General features: G+C 39.6%; 1 protein-coding gene across 3 annotated transcripts in view; it reads left to right on the plus strand.

Annotated features, from left to right (window-relative positions):
- Window positions 1–23,723, plus strand: part of SAMSN1 (SAM domain, SH3 domain and nuclear localization signals 1) — a 74,264-nt gene that overhangs the window by 42,019 nt on the left and 8,522 nt on the right. For all 3 annotated transcript variants that reach the window (XM_083611680.1, XM_083611678.1, XM_083611679.1), the window contains 5 exons: window positions 8,759–8,830; window positions 9,705–9,860; window positions 14,734–14,872; window positions 20,146–20,297; window positions 23,234–23,440. In XM_083611680.1, coding sequence (XP_083467806.1) covers window positions 8,759–8,830; window positions 9,705–9,860; window positions 14,734–14,872; window positions 20,146–20,297; window positions 23,234–23,440 — 726 coding nt within the window. The remainder of the gene's footprint in view (window positions 1–8,758; window positions 8,831–9,704; window positions 9,861–14,733; window positions 14,873–20,145; window positions 20,298–23,233; window positions 23,441–23,723) is intronic.

Raw genomic sequence — 23,723 nt, forward strand, 5'->3', positions numbered from 1 at the left:
AAACAGAAAAGTTTAGATTTCATAAAGAAATTGAGCCCATAATTAATCAGCTACTCATATCATTGTAGCTGGTTTCTACAACCTATCTGGCAGTCACACTCCTCCCCCCCCCCCCCATTTGCATTTATTCCTACAATAATGAGAGCTGATGAGCTGATGATAAAGCTACATTTTTCTGGCTTCCAACTGTGTAAATTTATGCTTAGAGGCAGAGATGGCACATAGGTCTGTCATCAAAGGTCTTTAGTACAATCCTCCAAGAAGACTGTCAAGGTATTTGCAAGTTCTGCAAAACAGCCACAAACAGATAACATCTGGGTATGATGATTTTTGCTGGAAATACCTGTAAGCATTATCGGATGACACCCACATGCATAGAAACTTGTCTTCATATTCAGTTAAAAAAAGAACTTCAGGTGACATTACAGATAAGGTTTTCCTGTTTCCTGCAGGCCTTGTAAATTAAACTGGGTCAGAGCTAACATCAGCTGCTTCATCATCACACAAGTGTGTGTGGGGGGGTGTCCATTAGTCAAAGTTTCTGCAGCCAACAATACTGCTTATTTTCTTGTATTCTGTGTAGACAGTTGAGCCAAAACAATCCCCTAGAAAACTTTGTTTACCGTGGTAGCTCCTATTTATTTCAGTGAGGCCTGCAGAGGATAGCTTCTTAATGGTTTCCTGTTCATGATTGCTTGTTGATGTTTTTAATTTTTTAATTTTTTCACTGAGATGTTCCTTGTTTTAAATTTACATGTTTCTTCAGTTGTGTTCATATATCATAACATTCTCATTTTAAGATTTATTTATTTATTTAACACTAAAGACGATTTCAGAAGTTGTAATACAGGTGACAAAAGACAATTTAAAATCATGTTAGAATATATTGTTGTGATGGTAGTTTAGGTCCAGTTAGCTAATCTGTCACCCTGTGATTGTAGAGATTCAAAATCATAATGAATTGTGCCATCATCAGTTTTGCTATTATATTCCCAGAAGGTGAATGGGATTTTAAGGTTCATTTTGGTTTTCGTGTTGCATTTCCAGAGCTCGCTGTCCCCCATCTAAGATTGTGCTACATGTATGTCAGGCATCATTTTTTAAAAAAAATAAGTGCAGCAAGAGGATGTGGTTGAAGGTTTTTTTAATGGTGACAGAAAACTTCCAGTAATCCAAACCAGATGGTTCTAATCTACTAACCTCATTTTTTAAAATAAATAAAAATGATTATGATACTCAGACAGAATTTACCCTATTCTGCATGGCAGATTTTTCTGAGGGTTGCTGCACTAGATCACTGTACATAATGTGAATGTGTGTGAGCTTAATTAGATAAAATATCTGCTTATCTAATTTGAAAAATATCTGAGATTCAGAACAAGGAGCAACAATTTAGAGAAAAATATCACTTCAAAGGAAAGAGGGCAGAAGAGTTGTGAGCCATGCCCCTGACACTGCTTTGTCCACATCTTTGGATGTTAGGCTATTGTGAGTACAGAATTTGCCTGCCTACTCACTTAGGTGACTGCATAATTTGCTCTTTTATAGTGTAAATGCATTGGTAAAGTGGCTAGTCTTTTTACAGAGGACATGTTGTTCAACTGGGATCAACTTGCCGAGGCATTAATTGATAAGAACTCAAGCTCTTATTAATTGATGTACTTTTTTAGAATAAGTATATCTACTGCTTTTCCAACATCAAAGTGCTTTTCAGCAACAGAGAAGTGAATAAAAATAATAGAATAGATACCAAGAATAAACTCAACAAAAATATAACTCAGTCAAAAACACTCTCTATGAGAAAGTCCCAAGGCCAGATGTTTTTACAGTCTGTGTGTGTGTGTGTAAAATAAGTTCTGTGTGGGATTCGCCTAGCAAATCCTGTCAGTGGAAGCCCTCTGCAAAGGGCTTCTCCTCCTCGCCTCCCCTGCATGCCCCCCAAGTGGCTTGCAGGGGTCAGGAGAACCCCCTCTGAACAGCTCATGGGGAAAGGGAAGGGGAATTCTCCTGTCTGATATGCCTGCATAGATGGAATGTTTGTAATAGTGCAATGTTCAGTTTAACCCAGTGTCATTTAAACTGTAGGAGAGATTACAGAGCCCACATGGATATCCTATGAGTGATATCCACCATTAGTCAAGCTTACGAGCATAGATTTCATTAAGTCTGCTCCCAGTATGACTTAACTGGACACCCAATGTATCCAGGCCATCTGCATACTGAACCCATGTCACTTGAATAACCTATACAGTACATTTGGTTCCATTCCTGCTCTAAAAAATGTGGTGGTGGGCCAAACATGGAGTAGCTTCAGTACTGGGGTTTTGATTACACTTTGCTCTTTCTTTTCTGCATCTAAGTCAGCAAGTTTCAGTTTTTAACATCTGTCAAACAGCTACTCAGCTGGTCCTAGTTATTTGTAAACTTCAGTGCGCTGGATCAACCTTGCATTTACTTTACATTTAAAAAGTCCTTTTACAGATTTACAGTCCGCTATATAAATGAACTGGAGACAGGGCAATCCAATAATATTTGAAATAAATTTTCCTCACTTTGCACTCAAAGGTGAAACCTCTGTGGAATTGACTACACAAAGTCCTTCACTCTATATTTTTCTTCCTTATTAACCTGCTGCCTGCAACATCAGCCATTTGTGCTCATTGAGCTTACAAACCTTCTCCTCCAAAAATCCTAAGAAAAGATTTACTTATTTTTATTTATTTAGGATTACATGATATGGCATATTAGCTGTGCATAAAGCTGTCATTGGCTTTTAAAAAAATAAAAAGTTTAGGTTCAAAAAACCTGGTAGGTTGGGGGCTGCTTGGGCATGAGGTTGTTTATAAGCCCTGCTATATTCACTGCAGCACTCAACCTCAGGTGATATAAAGCATGCAAAAAAGAACTTTCTGTCAGTTTTATTATTTCTAAAAAGGTTCCCCTTGAAGGAGAAGAGTGACCTTGTTCTGCTGAGCTGACATGTGCCATTGAATTAATGGCTGAGCTTCGCTTTAGGGAAGCTTGCAGAAACATTACAACTCTCGTGGCTGAGTTTGCTGTGCACATTAATCAGGTAAACCAAAATGATGCATCAAACACTCATTTAAAAGTAGTAAAATTCCTCCCTCCCCTCCACATTCCTTTTTTTTATAAAAAAAAATCTTCCTAAGAATTAGTGTACAGTTGGTCATTGCTTATGGTCAAGGGCACTGCTGGATGGATACAGTAAAACATAGCTGAGGGGACTGAAACTTTTCTTAATCTCCAGCTACTAAAGAAGCTCAAGAAGGAAGTTAGATATAATAGGGACAGGTTAGGACCTGCATTTAATACAAACCTTATCTCCTAGAACATATTTGCTCTAATTCTCATGACCATAACATTATTTGACATTATGATTCATAACAATGTGGTAGCAACATTGATAAAAAAGGAACGAAAGAGTTTGATCACACTTCCAATGAAGACAACAGGGAGTTTATCATTCATTTAATGGAGGCCATGATCAATGGCTTCAGGCAAGACAAACAGTTTCTCCCATTGACAGTGATTTTTGTAATAGTCTGTTAATGAGATTTATGAAGTATTTAATAGTGCTTAAGGGTCCAATGCACCTTTTATTTTTCCTGCATCATTTTGTGGTGGTCGTTAACTGAACGTAGTGCTCTTCTGGAGCTCCCAAAACTAAAGTTGTGATAGACATGTCCACAAAACAGATTTAAAGCAGATTGTGCCTGCACACACACACACCTGTAATGAAGAAAGCATTCATCTAGAGCTTTCCCAAATTGTGGATCTCAACATAGTTGAACATCCCCATTTTTCAAATTTTTCAAATTTAATGACCAATAATCACGTAGCATGGGGCAAAGAAGGTAAATGCCATCATAAAGTTGAAAGCCTTAGCTTAAAGAACTGAGATGCTTTCAGGAAATGGTTATTTATTATGTATGCCAATATCTGCAAAACATCTCCACAGAGACACAGCCACTAAACTTGCTAACAAAGTCAACCACAACCTGCTTTTTGAGACCAGATCAGAAGGCTGCCTTTACAAAGAGAGCATATATTATGTTGAATGCCCAGTTCTATAATGTCAAAAAGCCCAGAATGGTTGGAAGCAGCTATGGACTAGGTGGAGTGCTTCCACAACTGCATGGCTCAGAATGGATGCATTCTGCCCCATAATTCTTAACAAAGCAGGAAAATGCCATGCATGAATAAAAAGAAGCGCCTTGTGAACAAAGCTGGATGAATATTTGAGATGTGAACAGCTCACTAAAGTCTCTCAACAGTTATCCTAAGATACTAACCTAGTTCCAAAGGAGCACTTATGGTGATGAAACAGTTTATGGCCATATTTAAAAAAAGATTTTGCACACGGGACAAATAAAAGCCAATGTTATAAAAGCAGGTGGATGAACATCATTCCTGTTCAGAAGACCAGCACATGATCTCCCATTTCTTTATCCTTTGTCTTAGTGGTACATGAGGCTCTGTGTTGTCTTTCCTGCAGTGCGTATTTACCATAGGTGCAATCTAATAAGCACTGATCTCATACAACCCCCATTTGTGCTCATAGAAAAGCATAACTTGGCATCTTAAGGCTGTCTGCCTCACCAAATGCTAATAAGCTAGACAGATAATTCTTTAGTTAGCATAACCTAACAAAGCACAAGATACGGTTTATGGCTGTCTTGGGTCTGGCTGTAAGCATTAGTTCTGTTAATATTTCCCAGTATTAAATGCTGATTATTACTCTTGAGGAATGTGATGCAGGGATTAACTCTGGCTCTCAGGAAGTCCAGTGTACTACAGACCTTCCAGAAAAGAAGAATGAAAGTTAGTGATGATTTAGACGGGGAATGGAAAATACAATTATAACAACGTCAGCACCTCAACCAGTAGCACATTTACACCTCCTGTCCTCTGTGCTGAAAACCTCTTCTCAAAAGTATATAGTAAAAATTAAGGGGGAGGGGAAAGAAGAACATCCTAGCAATAGTGACAGGCATACTTATATGTATATAGAGCCTTCAGTTATGGAAAAGCAAGGTGGAAAAGCAAGCAAAAAGAAATGGGTGGCCAATGTGGTGCCATCCAGATGTTGCTTCACCACAGTTCTACAGCAAAAACTGTATTGTTTAGGCCTTTGCAATTTGATTTATTTTTTATCAGCCAGCTTTGCTGATACGCTCTTGATGCTTTTAATGATGTTCTTGTTATAGTACTTGTTCTCAAGCTGTACACTGCTTTGTTATCTCTTCTATGAAATTGTGATTTAGAAATATCTGAACAAAAAATAATAATCCCTGATTTTTGGCTATGTTGGTTCATGGGGTATTTATGAATCAGGACCTAAGAGTTCATAGCCCTTGTGAAAGCAGAAAATCCTCCAGCAACCTCAACTCCATGCGACTTACAAGAGGGAGGACACCAGAACTAGCTTTACAGGGGCTGAATTGTTGAAAACATAGCAGTGAGTTGACCAAGAAGTAAGCTTGTTCACCAGCTCGCACATTTCTCTTCTCCTGGCAAATCATCCAATCAGAAATATTTTGGTGCCCAAAGGGAACCTCCTGCGTTCTTGCTCCTTCTTAATGGGTGCATACAAACCCTTCCCTTCCTGCAGCACATTTTATGTTCAGGGAGATTAATTTGCTTAATGTAGTCATCCTTCCAAAAGAGAATCACTTAATTTTATGGGATTCTGAATACCAGTGTCAAAATCAATGGCCCATTCTCTTCCAAGAGACTTGCATTTGCTTTAAAAGCTTTTGTAAAACTGGAAAATAAGGCTCCCACATTACACCAATGGCTTCACCAGGCAGATACTCACTGAAGCTGATGTGGCGGCTGGCACAGGCGAGCAGAAGGACTCAGGAGTCACGTACACACACACACACACACACACACACACACACTGCAGGCCCTCAGCTCCTCAGTGTGTTTTTCTACACTGTTGTCATGGGGTTGAATGCATTTTAAAAGGTGGCAGCTATATTGATTACTTAATGGGGAGAAAAAAGAAGTTGGGACTGAGAATTGCTGAAGTAGCCCTGCTTAATGCTCTCCTGTGCAACAAGGCCATTATCTAGAATGGTGGAAACCATCCTGCAGCTCTTATTAATGTTTAATAAGTACAGCACAACACAAAGGTACATGACAAAATAGCCCAAGGCCTCTGCTCAGATAGGATAGAAGATTGTTGTGAGCCTCGAAAGGAATAACTGATTTCCCTCAGCTCTGGCTCTTTATGAGAACAGCAACGATAAGCATTATTTCCCCTCTGCTCCTCAGTGTCTCACTATCACATCGGCACTTCAATAAACAGGGATTCATCGTAGGCATCCCGAATGCTACTGAAAGGCACTGGCTGCTAAATTTGTATCATGGCACGAGCCTGTTCCTCAATTAAACATTGTGGTGAATTGTAGCCTTCCTTCATTTATCTACAGTGCTGTGGGGCATATTCAGCAGGACTGAAAAGTCAGCAAAAGGTGTTAATCCTGCCTGATAGGCCCATAATCTTTGGTGCCGTGTGTGTTATATCACACTATTGAGATGCCTCTCACCACTTGTCAGGATATTGTTCATTGATTTAATATAGAAAATCTGTAAATGAAATGTTAACTGTATGAACTGAGGGGGATATCTGACACCCATTTGCAAAATGTATACACACACACACACACCATATGTAATGGGTAGCAATGAAAATGCTCTGTTACCATGAATCAAATAAGGGGGCAAAGTAAACTTGATATAAAATTAGAGTAAGCCAGGAGTGGAGAAGCTTTCATAGCTCAAGGGCCACATTGACAGACTGTTTGGCGGCTACGTGCATGGGATGGATGTGATAACCCCAGGCCTGAAACTCTCACATGCACCAGTAGTGGCTCACTAGGTGGGGCAGAGCCACTACACTAGTTTCCAGCAGATGGGGCAATGCTGCCTACCAGAAGGGAGGAGAGATGAGACAGGGAGATCAGTGTGCTACAAACACATTGGCAGAACCAATTTGGCCTTCCTGCTGGTGTGTTTGCACCATGATGACCTCCCCATTGCCCCATTTTGGGGGGTGGAGGAGGTGTTGAAAATGAATAGAAATGCAATCCTAAGCAAATTTACTCTGAAGTCATTTCCACTGTACTCAATCAGATTTTTTTTCACTAGTGAGATTGCAGCTTTAGATAAGGAATTATTCCTGAGCCTTGAGGATTAATGTGAGCTATAAAATCAAATAAACAATCAAAAGAGGGTTGCAGCTAGCAAGACTGATCTTCATGTGATTGTGAACTAGTTGTCCAAATGATAATTTTATTCCATCAGTAAATTGTCTATTACTCCTTATTTTTAGTTTCAAAAGAATGTAAAAGAAATGGGACCTAACACAGGTAGTAAATTTGTGATTTATTACCAGGATTGTAATAAGATGAGGCACCTTCCAGACTGAAAATTCTCCAAGGAAGCTACTTTGTAAAGTGTACAGTTAGTGTCAATTGCATGTACATCATTCTTAGAATCACCACTGCTGAACTTGAATGCACACTTGTCACTTTGCATAACGGTCAGCAATGCAAACATACCCATAATGAGACTCTTTCAGAACCAACCATCAAACCCTTGCAGAACCAAAAGGGCAATATGTAAATATAGCCAAACTACCTTTAGTATGCGGGTGGTGCTGTGGGTTAAACCACAGAGCCTAGGACTTGCCGATCAGAAGGCCGGTGGTTCGAATCCCCGCTACGGGGTGAGCTCCCGTTGCTCGGTCCCTGCTCCTGCCAACCTAGCAGTTCGAAAGCACGCCAAAGTGCAAGTAGATAATAGGTACCGCTCTGGTGGGAAGTTAAACGGCATTTCTGTGCGCTGCTCTGGTTTGCCAGAAGCGGCTTTGTCATGCTGGCCACATGACCCAGAAGCTGTACGCCGGCTCCCTCGGCCAATAAAGCGAGATGAGCACCGCAACAACCAGAGTCGGCCACGACTAGACCTAATGGTCAGGGGTCCCTTTACCTTTACCTTAGAACATATGCTTTGTTGTTATAAGAGAAATGGAGTTAATAGAGTAGCATTCAGTAATACTGAGAGTAGACTCACTGAAACCAGTAGGGCTTAAATTAAGCATAACACTAAATCTGAATCCAACTCATTGTTCCTACCTTATCCTTTGTTGATTTGATCACAATTAAAAAACACTTTGTAGTACATTAGGAGTGTTTGGCAAACCTGCGTAGAAGATAACAAAAAGTGTGTGTCTTAAGGCAGACATTTAAAGCACATCCAATGCACATTTGAAACATGTGCCTTCCTCCCAAAGAATCCTGGGGACTGTAATCTTTCCCTCCCATAGCTATGGTTCCCAGCACCTCTAACCAACTACAGTTCCCACAGTTCTTTGGGACGGGGAGTCATGTAGGCTGGGTGTGCTTTAAATGTATGGTGTGGATTTGACCTTAGTTACTTTAAAAGTCAACTGTAGCTACCTGCTCAGGGTGAGATTGATGAGTAGAGCCATCCTTTGGGACTGGACTCAGGATAAAGGTAACAACTGATAACTTTAAACTCTGCAAAGTTCCGATTGCCTCATCTATAATGTATTTGATTATCATCGCTGACCATACGTCAAATATGAATGCATAACATGTACCAACTGGAACACTCAGCAAAGTTATGAAAACTTTGTATCAGCTTACTCTAAAAATAAATAATTATGCTAGTGTGTCTATCTATATTTATTTTTTTCTTTTCATAGCGAGCAAGTAGCTTTGGGAACTTTGACCAGCGCAGACATCAGTCAGTTTCAAATCCAGATGATTCATCTGAGGTTTGTATATTACTCAATCTAGTTATTTTACATAACGGCTCCTTAACTTATGTACATGCAACAGAAAGCACATTGTGCAAAATACAGTGGATTTTGCACCGAGTGAGCAACTGACTGCTGAATTGAGTAAAATTTGTGCAGACTTAATGATTTGATGATATAGCACACAGAACCTTGGTTTTCGGAGGGAAAAACACTCAAACAGCAGGTTGCTGTTGTTGAGAAGTTGTACATCTCATAGTCGTCTATTGCCTGTTACATTGCTGGTAATTAGTTATACACCCACCTTCCATAGTTTTGGAGATTTACAGAGGCATGTCCAAACACAACTGGACAAGGGCCAACAAATCTTGCCTTGCCTTGTTGCCAGCCAGAGTACTATCATCATTACCCTATTCCCCCATCCAAGTACAGGGAGAAGGGCCTTCTTACATTATGTTGAATTCAAAGCTCAGCCTGGCTGTGGGGTGTGCATGAGAAAGAGCAGCCCTGACTTCTTCCACAGTGAAGCTCACCCTCATTACATTTAGTCTCAGACATTCAAAAAGTGCCGAGAAGTCTCCTGGCTCTCCAAGTATCTCTGAGGTTCAATGCAGTATCAGGGAGAGTCTTTAAATTTCTCCCATGCTTCTGAAGTCAGCCTGGTACTTTTCCAGGCACTGAAGAATGGCAGGGGCTGTTCTTGATTTTGTGCTCTTTCCAGAGCAAAAGATGTAGATTCTTGCCAGTGGAACTCTAACACAATTTGCCTGTAATGAACAAACTGTAATTTGGGGGCAGAAAACAATGACTTGCTACATGTATCATCAGAAAGCTTCACCAAGAGACTCCTATAAAATTTTAAACAAACTTTTTTTCTTTTTAAAAAACCCAGATATGTGAAGCAGATGCTGTAAGTGATGGTGGAGAACTGGGACATAGCAAATCACCAAATAGTGGGGGAAGCCTTGGAAAGAAGATGCGGGCCATTTCCATGACTATGAAGAAAAAGATGGGTAAAAAGTACATCAAGGCACTTTCAGAGGAGATGGTAAACATATCACTAAAATCTTTTGATCTTCTTTATCTGCTTGTGGTTTAACTTCCGGTTTTTAAGCTCTGCTGTCAAAGTTGCTTCATATTTAGCTGTGCATGTCACTGTGTTCAGGCAACATCATAAACACTGCAGTGATATTGCAAAACTAATATGTAAAGTAATTTTCTCCAAACTTATTGAACTATGCTTAATCACACCAATCCACTTCTTTGAGTGAAATTTTTATGTGCAACTGATTGTGCATCTTATTTCTGCAAATGAACGCTTTGGGAACGAAGTGGGGAGAAATGTTCAGATTCTGTTAGTGGCAGTAGATTCAACACTGGAATCCACCTTAAATCTTAGGTGTTGCAATTCAAATACTTTCCCTTATTCACTCCCATTTGGGAGTTGGAATGTTCACATGGGGATGGGGAGACTACATCTCACACTGATTTGAATAAATAAATCAAGCAATTATTTTGTTGCAGACTTCCAATACATTAACTGAATTTTTAATAGAATTTCTGGGCTCCCATTGTACACAGTGGTATTTATCCCTAAGTAGACATGCATAGGTTTACACTTTGATGACTAAGCTAGAAGTTACCCTGAGTTGCTTTTTTCTCTATTTGATATTGTGTGTTATAAAGTTTTTCTCAGTCTTTTTCACCAAAACAAAATGCCAAGTTGTTGTTGTCATTGTATTGAAAGAATGCCTCTCTTTGACTACTGTTTAAAATCACTGGAAGCCAAAAGTAGTGCATAACTCCCAAAATGGCAGGTCTCAGAATCATGCCCTGAAGAAGTTATATTCTTTGACCCCAAAGCATTTTCTGCTAATCTCAGATGTGAAACAGCTGGCTGAAGTTACTTAGGGCAGAACTACACATTATTCAAAACCATGTGTAATAAAAAAACCAATGGCTACTTTTCTAATGGAGGGTGGAAGCAAGAGTAGATGCTTAACTCTGTCTTTGCCAGCTGCTTTTCCCTCCCTCCCCAATCAGAACCTCAACTTTTTTATCTGCCCAAAGCTTGCACTGTGAGAGTAAAGATGTGTCTGGATCTCTGCAGTAAGAGAGATGCAGTTTGGGACAGTTGCTATTTGGAGTGGAGAAGTAGTGGGCATCCTCCTTTCCCTTTTCCACTCAAAGGGTTCCCTTTGCAGCCATCAGGCTTGTGTGGTATGGTCCTGTGGCCCTGCTTCTGTCATTAATTCAGTGCACATGGTACATACAATGGGGGACTCTTGATTAATATTACTTCACTTGCTCTGCTGTCTTTAACCAACAGATGTTCGGGCTGAGGCTAAGCCCCTGTTCAAATTAAATGCTGAGTTGATGATAGGCATAAATAATCAGACACATCTTTTGGCACGAAGGTGTGTTCAGTGCAATAGTCTAATGATTTGTATTCTGATATTTATTTTTAAAATCCATTAATGGCCCAGGGAAGACTGTGAAAAATAAAATGGCAGAATTTGATGAAAGTACTAAAGTAGGCTATGAAGAATTACAAAAGAATCTCAGAGCCCAAGCAGAATGGAAAACTATATGGCAGCTGAATGTCCCTTAACTGAAGAAACGCACCTTGGAAATATAACCCAGTTTTACATAAATATGGTTAGATACTGAATACACTATTACTGCCAAGTAAGGAAGTTTGGGAGTCACTGTGCATACTTCCTGGAAATGTCAACTCAGGCCACTGAAGTCTTGAAAAAGCAAAAAATGTTAGTGATTATTATTCAAGGTGACATAAAATAATATCCTAATTCTCTATATAAGTGAATGGTACAGTCTTTTGCAAAAAAAAAAGTGATAGCATGTGAATGTTTTCAAAGAACAATTAAAATTGTCAGTGGTATGTTAAGAGAGTCTAAATGAATAGGATTTTTCAGTTTTAAGGGCGGGAAATCCAATAATCAGAGCACGCACAACTGTGCATAAGGCAACAAAATGTGGTGGGTGAGCAATACCACACAGGAGTGCACATAGGAGGTGCCATTTCTGAATGATCTTCCATGTGAAAGCGTCCAAAAAGAAAGACATCAAGGAGAAAAATTCTAGCTAAGCACAATTCCTACAGTCTTGTTTTCCCTTGCAGGGAAGGTTAGGTTGGGGGGAAACCCAGAGGGGAGCATTCCACAGTGTAATCTCCCACCAGCAGGATGAATGGGTACTACTTTGGCATTGTACAACCCTCATTCTGTTATGAGGGTAGACTCAGTCTAAGTTGTTGAGACAATCATCTGCAGTTTGGTAAAAAGAGACCAGGGTTTGACCTATATTGGATACAATGGATTCTTATGGTGTAGCTTTTAAATAAATTACTTTTTTTTGCATTTTGTATATAGTTAACGGGTGGAATTTAAGAGTGCAAACGTGGTAAAAGAACTGGACTCAATAATAGACTAGATGTAAAAGAATATTACCAGAAGGCACACAGTTCTTTTTGATGGTGGCAGTGTGCACATTTGCCAATGAATCAACAAGCAACATGAATAGACTAGTAACTAGTAGGGCACTACAGGTAGGGGAAAATGCTACCAGACAACAACAGAAACCCTCTTGTGGGGGCAATGGATGATATTTTGCCACTGTGAGAATAGTGGACAGAATACTGGGGTAGATGGGCCATTGGCCTGATCCAGTAGGCTCTTCTTATGTTCTTAACGAGTTACAGAAAAGCTTGTATGAGTTGGTCCTAATCCAATATTAATACATTTTGGAACATAAAAATTCCCATAATGGGCATCATGGGGAAATGTGCTTCAAATCTCATCCTGTGTGTAGCTGCTTAAATCAGGCAGCTTTTGAGTCTTATCTGGGGCATCTGACCATTTAATCCCTTACTAAGCCAAAAGAAATTGCACTTTGTCATCAAGGTAATGCATCCTGCCACCCAAACATGAACTTAGAACTGCAGAACTATAGAAGTGGAAGGCACCTCAAGAGTCATCTAGTCCAACCCCCTGCAATGCAGGAATCTCTACACGGGGTCACCCATCCAATCTGAAACTATGCTGGACCCTGCTTAGCTTTGTGAGACTACTTCATGTAGTGGATTAAACAGTGCCATCGCTTTCGTCTTACTCACCAAACCTAATAACGTGAATGTGGTGTAATCTCCCAAGGTACATGCTACCTCTCTGTCATGCTGACTTCATATGATGCAACAATAGGGAGAAGTTGCTTTCCGAGTTCCTCTTTTCTTGTGAAGTTATTGTTGCTTAATTATTTAACTTAGACAGTGACACATAGCAAGTGGCCTCACTGTTACAATACGTTCCCATTTTAAAAATAAAGCAGTCATTAATTTAAGCACTCTGGATTAAAAAAACACCCCAAAACAAATCATAAGCAAAGGTAACCTGTTATGCCATAAGAAGAAGAAGAAAACCTTCAAAATCCACAATTTGGAAATACGTTTTCTTGGGACCAACTAAAAATGTCACAAGATGGGCAAGATGTTACAAAGAGGAAGGAGTGAAGGGGACGAGGAAGAATTTAAAGTACAAAAATTCAGCTAGATGTTATACCCCTGAGGTCAGTTTGTGGACTCAGTTCCAAAATGGAGATTGCAAGCAGAATTAGTCCCACCCAGGTGCTGCGGATAATAGCTTCCGCACCAGGATTCTGGGATAAAGAAAAAATGGCTTCTCCCCATTTCAGAGAGATTTAAGACTGGCACCAGCTATAGCAAATTTTAGATGAACCCAAGTTTCTGTTAGAATAAATTATCCCCCCCCTTTTGCCTATTTGTTTGGTTGCTACCTACAATGATGTACTTGCAGGGCGCAAAACCACTAGGATTTTTTTAAAAAATGATGTTGCTCCGTTATGTGAAAGCTAGTAATTATAGCCTTGACATACATGTTTGTCCCTTGAATTCTGAAAAACAAAGTGATTTTCAATCTGACAGCAGTTGCCCAGAGAATGGCAGCGAGGAGTGAGCACTTTTTCCAGGTGACAGGAATTGTATGTCTTATGCCAAAATTGCCTTCATTTCAGACAGCCTTGCTTTCTTTTGAGTTACTATATATGTTTAGCAAGCTCTTTCTCTTACTCCCACCACTACCACCTACGCATGGCTTTACTAAAACCATAGCATGTGACATCTCAGCTAAAACATCTGTTCTCGCTACCTATATCCTTCGGGGACAGGTTCAAGGTTCATGCATTGATATACAAAAGCCTGAACGACATGGGTGCACGATACCTTATATCCCATTATCACAGCTCGATCACTGGGATCATCTGCTTGAGCACTGTTAGTTGTCCCCATGTTACAGAGGCCCAGCTGACCTCAACTAGAAGTTGGCTATTTAGTGTTGCTGGTCCCATGTTGTAGAATGCTCCTCTAGCAGAGATTCAGCAAATATTCTCCCTTTTGACTTTCGGCTATCTCTTGGTGACTTTTTTATGCCAACATGCCTATGCAGATGTTTAAAATGCCCCTTGATTAGCCAGATATTTTAATGACCTCTTTGTATCACTTTTAATTTTTTTTTTATACTGTCTTGCACCATCCTGATGCTTTGTGAGAGGGGGTATATGCATACATTTTTATATAAATAAATAAACAAAATAACACCTTCTTCCAAGTTCTGTTTGGTCCCCACTCTGCTTTGCTGCAGGTACAACGCCAAGTCTCCTATTAAATTTTATTTTAAGCACAGCCACATTTCCCCGAAGAATTTGGAATTTATGATGACTTGGTGGAACTAGTTCTGCTTAAGTACAGCAGATGATGAACTAAACAGCGTGATATCTTTCGGCCTTGATATACTGCTTCCTTAAGGGGACATATTTTATTTGACAAATGCATACGTGGGTAATGTTTCTTTATACTTACCATCTTCTCTCTCTCTTCTGCTCTAAAGAATGATGAAGGAAGAGATGATTCCTGTTCTAATCGAAACAGTGACCCTGGTGGAGGGTCAGGCACTGAGAAGGCCTCTCTAAAGGCCAGCGACTCCATGGACAGCCTCTATAGTCTTAATAGTGGCCAGAGCTCATCAAGTAAGTGCCAGTTAATGATATGCTGCAGAATATATATATTTGAATGGCTAGAAACAATCTTAAGAACATAAGAGCATCAGTAGGCTTAAGTTCACCTAAGTCTGAATTGAATTGCAGCCAATGGCAATTCTTAACTTGCTTTCATGTGCATTGAATGGGGCTTTCCTGCCTTCCCTTTCTATTGGCAGCCCATCAAAATCTTCTCCTTACGTTGGGTTGCCCCTGGGAATGGTATAGGATTTGGTGCAGGTGGGTACAGATAGAGCAAGAGCTGGTGAAAATCACCCCTGCTTCCATTAGCAAATAGAATTCAACATGGTTGGGTTGCATTTAGTGATGGCTTTGCTTTAGTGGAAACCACTTCTGCTCATAGCATCAGAGCACTTGATTTTGATCCTGACCCATACTTCTTGATAAGGCAAAGGTACCATCAGATACCACCCACTGTCTTTTCCCAAACTATTTACATTTTATAATTTAACATACTAGGGTATTTACATTGTAATACCAGATTTTAGTGTTTGTATAGTGCTGCAGAGTATGCAAATAACTTCACATATGTTATTTCAGTTTTTACAACAGTCCTATAAAATAGGTCACTTTTCTTATTCCCATATTACAGATGTGGGGTTCGCTAGTATTAGTTTGGCCAAAATGATTCAATGAGTTCAAATCCTAGGTAGATTTATGCTGGGGATTTAATGACTCACAACCAACTCTTCGGGGGATGTACCCAGTGTTAGTTATACTGTTCAAATTGAGGTACACAACTAACTTAGGTTCATTAATTTTGGTGGGCCTACTTTTGATTAGAATTTAGTTAGATAAGTTGTCATTAAACTACATCAGTATCCATGTTATTTAATACCAATGCATTTAGATGAAATATTGTGAATGAAATATATTATTTATCATTGCTGACTTTGTCTTAGGTGGAAATTAATTTAGAGAGAGCCTAATTTTCCAGAAGAAATATTTGTATTACCTTTGTTTATTTATGTATTTTTTAAAAACAGAACACATTCATAAAGTCCTCTGTTCTTGCTATTGCAAGGGATATCTAACATGCTGCATAGAACATGAAACTAAAAAGAGGCCAAATTTTCCTTTTTAAACAAAAAGTAGGAAAAGTTAATGGCACAAGCTTATAGAAGTTTACTCAAACATAATTCCCATTCAGTGGGGATTAGTCCTTAGAAAGTGAGTTTAAGATCACACCCTGAATCTTGTGTATGTCAATAAAAAGTGTGTCCTAGGATGTGTTGCTTCTGATCAACAGTACACATAAAAATTATGGATGAGGCTTGTATCTGGTGAGCAACGGTGTTTGAATGGCAAGCACTGATAGGGATTTTGTTATCATATGCTTTCACAGAGAACTTATGTAAGGTTTTATATTGTCATTCTGTCTAATAGAATTGATTAATGACACTAAATGATCCTATTTTAGTCTTTTGAGCTAAAACACCACTCCACTGTAAAACAGAATTGTTCACTGACATATCAATTCAATTTTCATTTCCTAGGTCTAGGTTAACCATATTTCCAAAGCGACATGGCTTTTGTCCATTTAAGTGCTTAAATGCAGGGTAATATTCTGCAGGTGCTACTTCTAACTCTTAACTGCAATGGTGAGTTTATACAGATAACATATCTTACCCAAACCTGATCTCTCCTACGCAGGATAGTCAGGCTGTGTCAGGTTTTTTTATTATTTAAAGATTTGTATGCCCACCAAACACAAGTCTATGGAGCAGCTAACAACATTGTGTAAAAGAACTGCAAAGCCAATATAAAATGGATAGCTACTCAAATTACACATGTAAATAACACATCACATACACAACCTGCAGCCGCAAAACTAAAAAGTTGCCCATCAGATTTTAGATACTTATGTTAATGCCAGCTCATATGAACAAAGTCCACTGGAATAAGATGGTCTAGAGAAGAGCTTCCCCAAGTTGGGTCTCCAGCTGTTTTGGACTACAATTCCCACCATCCCTGACCACTGGTCCTGCTAGCTAGGGATGATGGGAGTTGTAGTCCAAAAACAGCTGGAGACCCACCTTTGGGGAAACCTGGTCTATAGATAAAAACTGAGCTTGCATGGTGGGCCTTTTGAGGGAGGAAGTTTAAAATGAAGATGCCACTGCAGCAAAGCCCATTACAAAGATGGACATTTAGATGCCTATATATGTATTGTGGGGCTCGTATGGACAAAGTTCTCTTCTAAGTGAAGATGGCCCAATCATTTTAGTTTCTTCATCTCTCCTGTAGGGGCATACCACATGGTAAGTAGCATTTTACCAGATATCAAATGCTAAGATGTGGTATAGTCGGATGGGAAAAACTGTACTGGTAGAACTTTTGTTTCCCTCAGAGATCTTCAAAGTACAGAAGCTATGTCCCTCTAGGAATGTGGTCACTATGTTTAGGCCTCAACTCTAGTTTTCCTATGTCAACGTGATACGGAAAATGGTATGTTGCATTCCAAGCCATCTATGCAAGAACAAACTCTCTAACAATTTTTGCATGTGAGAGAGACCGAAAATGGAATATAAGTCGCCTCTTGGGTTTCTTTTACAGTGGTACCTCGGGTTAAGAACTTAATTCATTCTGGAGGTCCGTTCTTAACCTGAAACTGTTCTTAACCTGAGGTACCACTTTAGCTAATGGGGCCTCCCACTGCCGCCGCGCCGCCACCGTGCAATTTCTGTTCTCATCCTGGGGCAAAGTTCTTAACCCGAGGTACTATTTCTGAGTTACTGGAGTCTGTAACCTGAAGCATCTGTAACCTGAAGCATCTGTAACCCGAGCTACCCCTGTACACTCATGTTGCAAAGAAGAATGAAGGCATATCTACCGGAACATAGGAAACCACTTTATACTGAGTCAGACCACTGCCCCATCTAGTTCAGTATTGTCTGACTGTCAGAGGCTCGCTAGAATTTCAGGCAGAGTTCTCTCCTAGCCCAAACTGGAGATGCCAGGGATTGAACCTGGAACCTTCTGGTGCGAAGCAGATGCTCCACCACAGAGCTATAGTTCTATTTCTCCCGTTTCCAGTGGCCACCCTCAACTCCTGCCAGCTGTCAGAAAGAATCAGAAGTCCTGCTTGCTTCAGCAGGAGGAGCATAGGGTGAGCGAAGACTAAAGATGGCGTTCAATTAAGTTTTACTCAGAGCAGTTCTATTGACAGTAATGGACATAAATTAGTCATGTTCATTAATTTAAATGCATCTACTCTGAGTAAAATGTAGGTGAATACCACCCAATGACTGCATAACATTTTGAGGGTGCGGTGCTGCTTTTAAATCATCATGACCTAGCAACCGTATTTATTCCTCCCCCATGTATAGCTAAGCAAGCACATCAAGTGAACCAATTTTTGTGTTCCATTATCTGTTTTGTCGTGGGAGAATTCAAGATGCTGCTGTTATCTAAAGCATATTTGAATGGAATATTTCTGTGCTTGCTCAAATGTGCTGATGCAGGTTTCTTCAGATGACAAAATGACAGAAATCTTGAGAGTAAAACTTTTTTCTCTCCAGTGTGCAATTCTTTTGAAGTTCTGTACTTTGCGTATTCTAAGACATCACCTGTAAAATGTTATCCCTGTTTGTCTGAATAAAGAGGTAACAGTCAGCAGATGATTATTCTACATCGTATATGAAAAACACACAGTATTAGTTTTGGGCCATTTTATTTCAGTGAGCCCTGAGTAAAATCTAGGCTCTAGACTTCACTCTATTGATGGAGATTTTGACCATTTTAATTGCATTTCCATTGTTTCAGGATTTTGAGAACCAAACAGTCTATCTCTTAGCACTTTGTCACAATTAAGTATTACCCTGCAGCATATGTTAATTAATTGCATGGGGCATGATCCACATTTGCACAGACACAGACACAGAATAGAGCAATAGTCTCTTAACCTCTGGGTTGCGGGATTTGAGCCCCACACTAGGCAAAAGATTCCTGCATTGCAGGGGATTGGAGTAGATGACCTCCGGGGTCCCTTCCAACTCTACAGTTCTATTATTCTATTAAATCCACTGCTAAATCCTGTGGACTGAATTCAGTAGAACTGTACATAGCTTATTTTTGGCTGGAATGCATCTACTCCATAGAAAGTTGACAGTAGAGATTAATAGGAATGAAGAGTGGATTTAAATGAAGCCAAGCATAAGCAGAGTGCCTTGGAGGAATTGGGTCTTTTCAGAAGTCAAGCAGGATCTCTGTGAGATGGCACAGGTGAAGTGGGAACCCCTAAATCACCTCATAGTACCTTGGTAATCCAGACATTAAAAAAAATCCTAGAGACATGCATCTACTAAAAGCAGAAATAGTGTCTCTCAGCTTGCCATATGAGGAATATAACCAAAATTGGGTGATGAGGGAAGAGAGAGGAAGTACCAGGGTGGGGAGAGGATGGATGGAGAGCCTTGTTGTGGTGGACTGGTCAAGCTAGTAATCAGAAGGAATTATTTTTACTTTGAATGTGAATCTATTTTAGTTCTTCCCACCCACAAAGTCAAACTTATTTGTGTAGCAGGTTTCTTACTCATGAACATCTCTTATGTGTTCTTTTTTTGCCCACCTGCAAACTGCAACAGCTGTCCTTGTGGGTAAGCCACTGCAGCTATCCTTCTGAAATTTGGCATAATTTATACCCTCTAAAAGGGTAAAGATAAAGACATATCCTTTTCGGTTGGACAAACTTTAAAGGTGCCCAGCACAACAGTCAGTGCCCTATTTCAGTGTAATTTAGCAAGCTTTGATTCTATCAAAGTTAAATTGTATTTTAATTATCTATTTTTCTATATTTTAGTGGTTCTTGTTTTATCTGTAAGTCACCTTAAGTCCTGTCAGGGGAAAGGGTAGGGTATAAATGAAATAATAATAACAACAACAAACTCCTTCTTAGCAGTAAGTATGCCTTCAAATTTCATCCACTTCTGTAAAAGGGGGGGGAGTTATAGTCTTTTTTTTAAAAAAAGAATACTCCCTCAAATAGTGAATTGAGGTGGGATGAAGTGGTCTCAGGTGAAGCCCAATCCTATTCAGACAGCCTACCAAGTGTCTCAGATTGAGGTGGGCTGTTTTCCAAAGGGCTGAATTGGGAGTCCAAACCAAATCTTGTGGCTCATGCACACCTCTTGTGATTTTTTCTGTTTTATATCTTTCAAATGATTTCATCTTCAAACTCTTTTGGCTTCATGTTGTATCCATCTTAAATGCTGTGAAAGGTTGACCATTCTTATTGCTTCTAGGTGGGGTTACTAGTTGCTCAGATGGGACAAGCAACAGGGACAGCCTAAGGCTTGATGATGAAGTTCCTTACACTGGACCTTTCTGTGGCAGAGCTAAAGTACACACAGACTTCACACCTAGTCCTTATGACACAGACTCTCTCAAAATCAAGGTGAGTTAACTATTTGTTACATTTGCTTTATTCCTGAAGTCACTTTCCACCTGTGAGGCTCTCCCAGTTCAGGCAGCATTATATAGAAATCATTTTTTTTATAGAAGAACAAGTCTTGCCAATGAAGAACTAGCTTGGTTTCCACAATGCTAGCTTGTGTCTAACTAATCTTTCCACTGAGTGTCTCAATGAGCATGTAGATTGGGTGTGCTTTCAAAAAACTTTTGACATAATCCCCCACTAAAAATTCCTGAGTAACCTTTGCAGTCATGAGATAAAGGGACACATTCTCTTAAACTGCTTAAAGAGTGGAAAGTGGATAATAGGAATAAGTGGACAGTTCTCACAATAGAGGGATGTTAGAAATAGAGTCCCCCAGGTAACTAGACTGGAGTTTGTGGTTTTAATTTGGTCATAAAATATCTGGAATTAAGAGTGTGCGGTAAAGTGACCAACTTTGCTGATAATATCAAATTGATCAGGATGGTAAGAAACAAGATGAAGAATGGAAATTGGGGGATCACAAAAAGAGTGTCTCAAAACTGGGTGAATAGGCATTTAAATAGCAAATGTGATTTAATATAAGAAAGTGTAAAGTGATGCACATTTGAGAAAAACAAACCAACCTAACTTCACATATATGCTAACAGGGTCTGAACTGGCAGAGACTGAGCAAGGTTACAATCTTGGAATTGTGGCAGGTAGCTCAACGTAAATGTCAATTCAGCGTGCAGCAATTGTGAAAAAGGTGGCCTCCATGTTAGAGATCATTAGCAAAGGGACTGAAAATAAGCCTGCTGACATCATAACATACAACATACAAATCTATGGTGAGATCACACTTGGAATTCTGACTACAGTTCTGGTCCCCTCGCCCTCCAAAAGCATATTGTAACTGAAATGACTGAGGGGCTGGAGCAACTCTCCTTTGAGGAAAGGTTACAACATTTGGGACTTTTGTTTTAGAAAGGGGGGAGAATATATAGAGAGAGAGAAGTGGAGAAAGTGCAAAGGGAGACATTTGCTGGATCCTGGAGAAGATGGATCTTTGGTCTGCTCTGGGGGGTCTCTTGATATGTTCTTATCAAACTTGTACCTTAAGCTTTTGTGTCACAAAGAAAAAGATGTAACTAATAATAATCTTCAGGTGTCTTTTCTAGCCTTACTTCACATTGTGCTGCCTAACACTCTGCTGTAGTTCTAGTTGAGTTATGGCTGTGGAGTGTGACGTGTGGGGAGGGAGCTGTTTCACTTTTCCATATTAACAGAGACAAGATGATGTCTCATGACCATGTTCCCAGCAATGTGGGGTATGATTAAGTGCTGATTTGCTACTAGGGGAACTCTGAAGTAATAATTTGAGTCCCAGGAGAAAGGAGGGACTGCCCAGGTTGTCAGTATTTACTGGAGCATAACGGTGATATGCTCTCTTTAAAGTGGCTGAAAGCAAAAACCAATGGCTGCTCCCAAAGTACAATAACATAATGCAGATGTTTCAGAAACAGAACACAGTACTTGCCTAACAGACGTGTTTGGATCAGGTCATATTTGGTAAGCTGCATATTGTGTTAACTTAAGTGCTTTGGCTTAAATTCTGCCTTGCCAGAGCAGAAAATCATTTCCACTTGCACATGGAGGTGGGCATCCCTTTTACATCTGCAGCAGCCCCACATACCACAATCCATTCTGTTTCCGAGGGTCCCCCAACCCTGAAGAGCAGATGGGGGGCACAGGTAGCTGCAGCAGGAAAGAACTTAAAATTGTGATATAGAAGCTGGTGAAATGTGTTGCACAACTGCTTGTCCTTTTTCTTGGCACCTGTCTGGAAAGATTACCTCCTGTGTTTCTGGATATTTTGATGCTGCTCTTTCGTTTTTTCTATTTACCTGACATACATGTTTGGATTAACATGTTTTGAGTTTGAACAAAACACATAGTTTTCATTTTTTTAAAAAAATCCTGCTTTAATTTTTATAACAATGCTTCATATACGAGGGAAGTGCAAAAGGGTAAATGACACATTAGTAGTGCACAGACCAAATGCTAGAGTTACATTTTAAGTAAGTATGTGAGGGGAAGTGCAGGGTCAATGATACTGTTATTGGAAATAATGAATTGTATTTAGCTAAGTCTTCCTCACTGAAATTAATGAATCTGTTAATTAATTAATGAACCATTAACTTCAATAGACATATTATGACAGGACACCATGACAAGTGTCAGAGCGCAACAGAAACAGAGTTTACCTCCCCACCACAGTGGTACCTATTTATCTACTTGCACTGGTGTGCTTTCAAACTGCTAGGTTGGCAGTACTAATAATTATATTATCAACCTAATAATTATAGCAATTGGTCTGTTACTTCTCTTCAGACCTTCCTGAAATGGTGTGGGAAACAGCTGTGTTACTGCAGTTTCCACTTGTCAATATGGAATTAAATCTATGGATTGGGCCATTTTTGTCTATCCTATTTTCTATTTCAGTTAGGTGTTCTTGTTTATAAGTCCTCATCCATACTGTCGTTTAATGTGGATATTAAGCTTCCTGTACCTTCATTAATTCTCTGTTGTCCATATGATATTTTCCTCTGTCACAGCCTTCCCCCACTTTTCCATCTCTCTCACTAGATTTTCTCATACTAGGGATACTCTGAAATGCAGAGGGTATGAGAAAATCTGGAGGGAGGGAGGGAAAGGTAGTGATTTAGAGAAGAACATCATATGGACAACAGGACGCTTACTCTCCACATTAAATGACAGTATGGATAAATAAGCTCTCCTTTCTTTTTAGATAATGTGCATCACTATTTGAGCCAACTCTGATTTCCCATTGGTCTGCTTTTGATCAACTGAGGCAGACTAGTCTTGTGTATCACAAATAATATGTACAGTACGAGTTTCAGAGTTACATTTTGTTTTTTTTGTTTTTTTTCCAGAAAGGGGATATCATTGATATCATCTGTAAAACCCCAATGGGTATGTGGACGGGACTGCTAAACAACAAAGTGGGGAATTTCAAATTCATTTACGTAGATCTTATTACAGAAGAGGAATCTGTACCTAGAAAAATAAAGCCACACAAGAGGAGTAAAAGGGCCAAGCCTAATTCGCTTCAAGAACTCTTGGACCGACTCCATCTCCAGGTTGGTAAAACTCAAAAATTTTATTTGGTAAAGCTTCTTTTTGCATATCATGATCATTCTCAAGCTCAAAACTTGCAGCTTCAGGCCATACCTTGGGAGCCACAAGCAAGATTTGTTGTGTACTTTGGCTAAAATGGATAATTCCTTTGACCTCTAGAGTTAAATTGCTCCATTTATTAGGCAGCTATCAAATTATCACCCAGGTTGGTTACATGTGTGTGGCCAGATATAATTAGCCAATAATCAGATAAGTGCCAATCAGGTATTGAAGGGGAGACTAAAT

Source organism: Podarcis filfolensis (genome assembly GCF_964270895.1).
Source record: "Podarcis filfolensis genome assembly, chromosome: 4".
Classification (NCBI taxonomy): Eukaryota; Metazoa; Chordata; class Lepidosauria; order Squamata; family Lacertidae; genus Podarcis; species Podarcis filfolensis.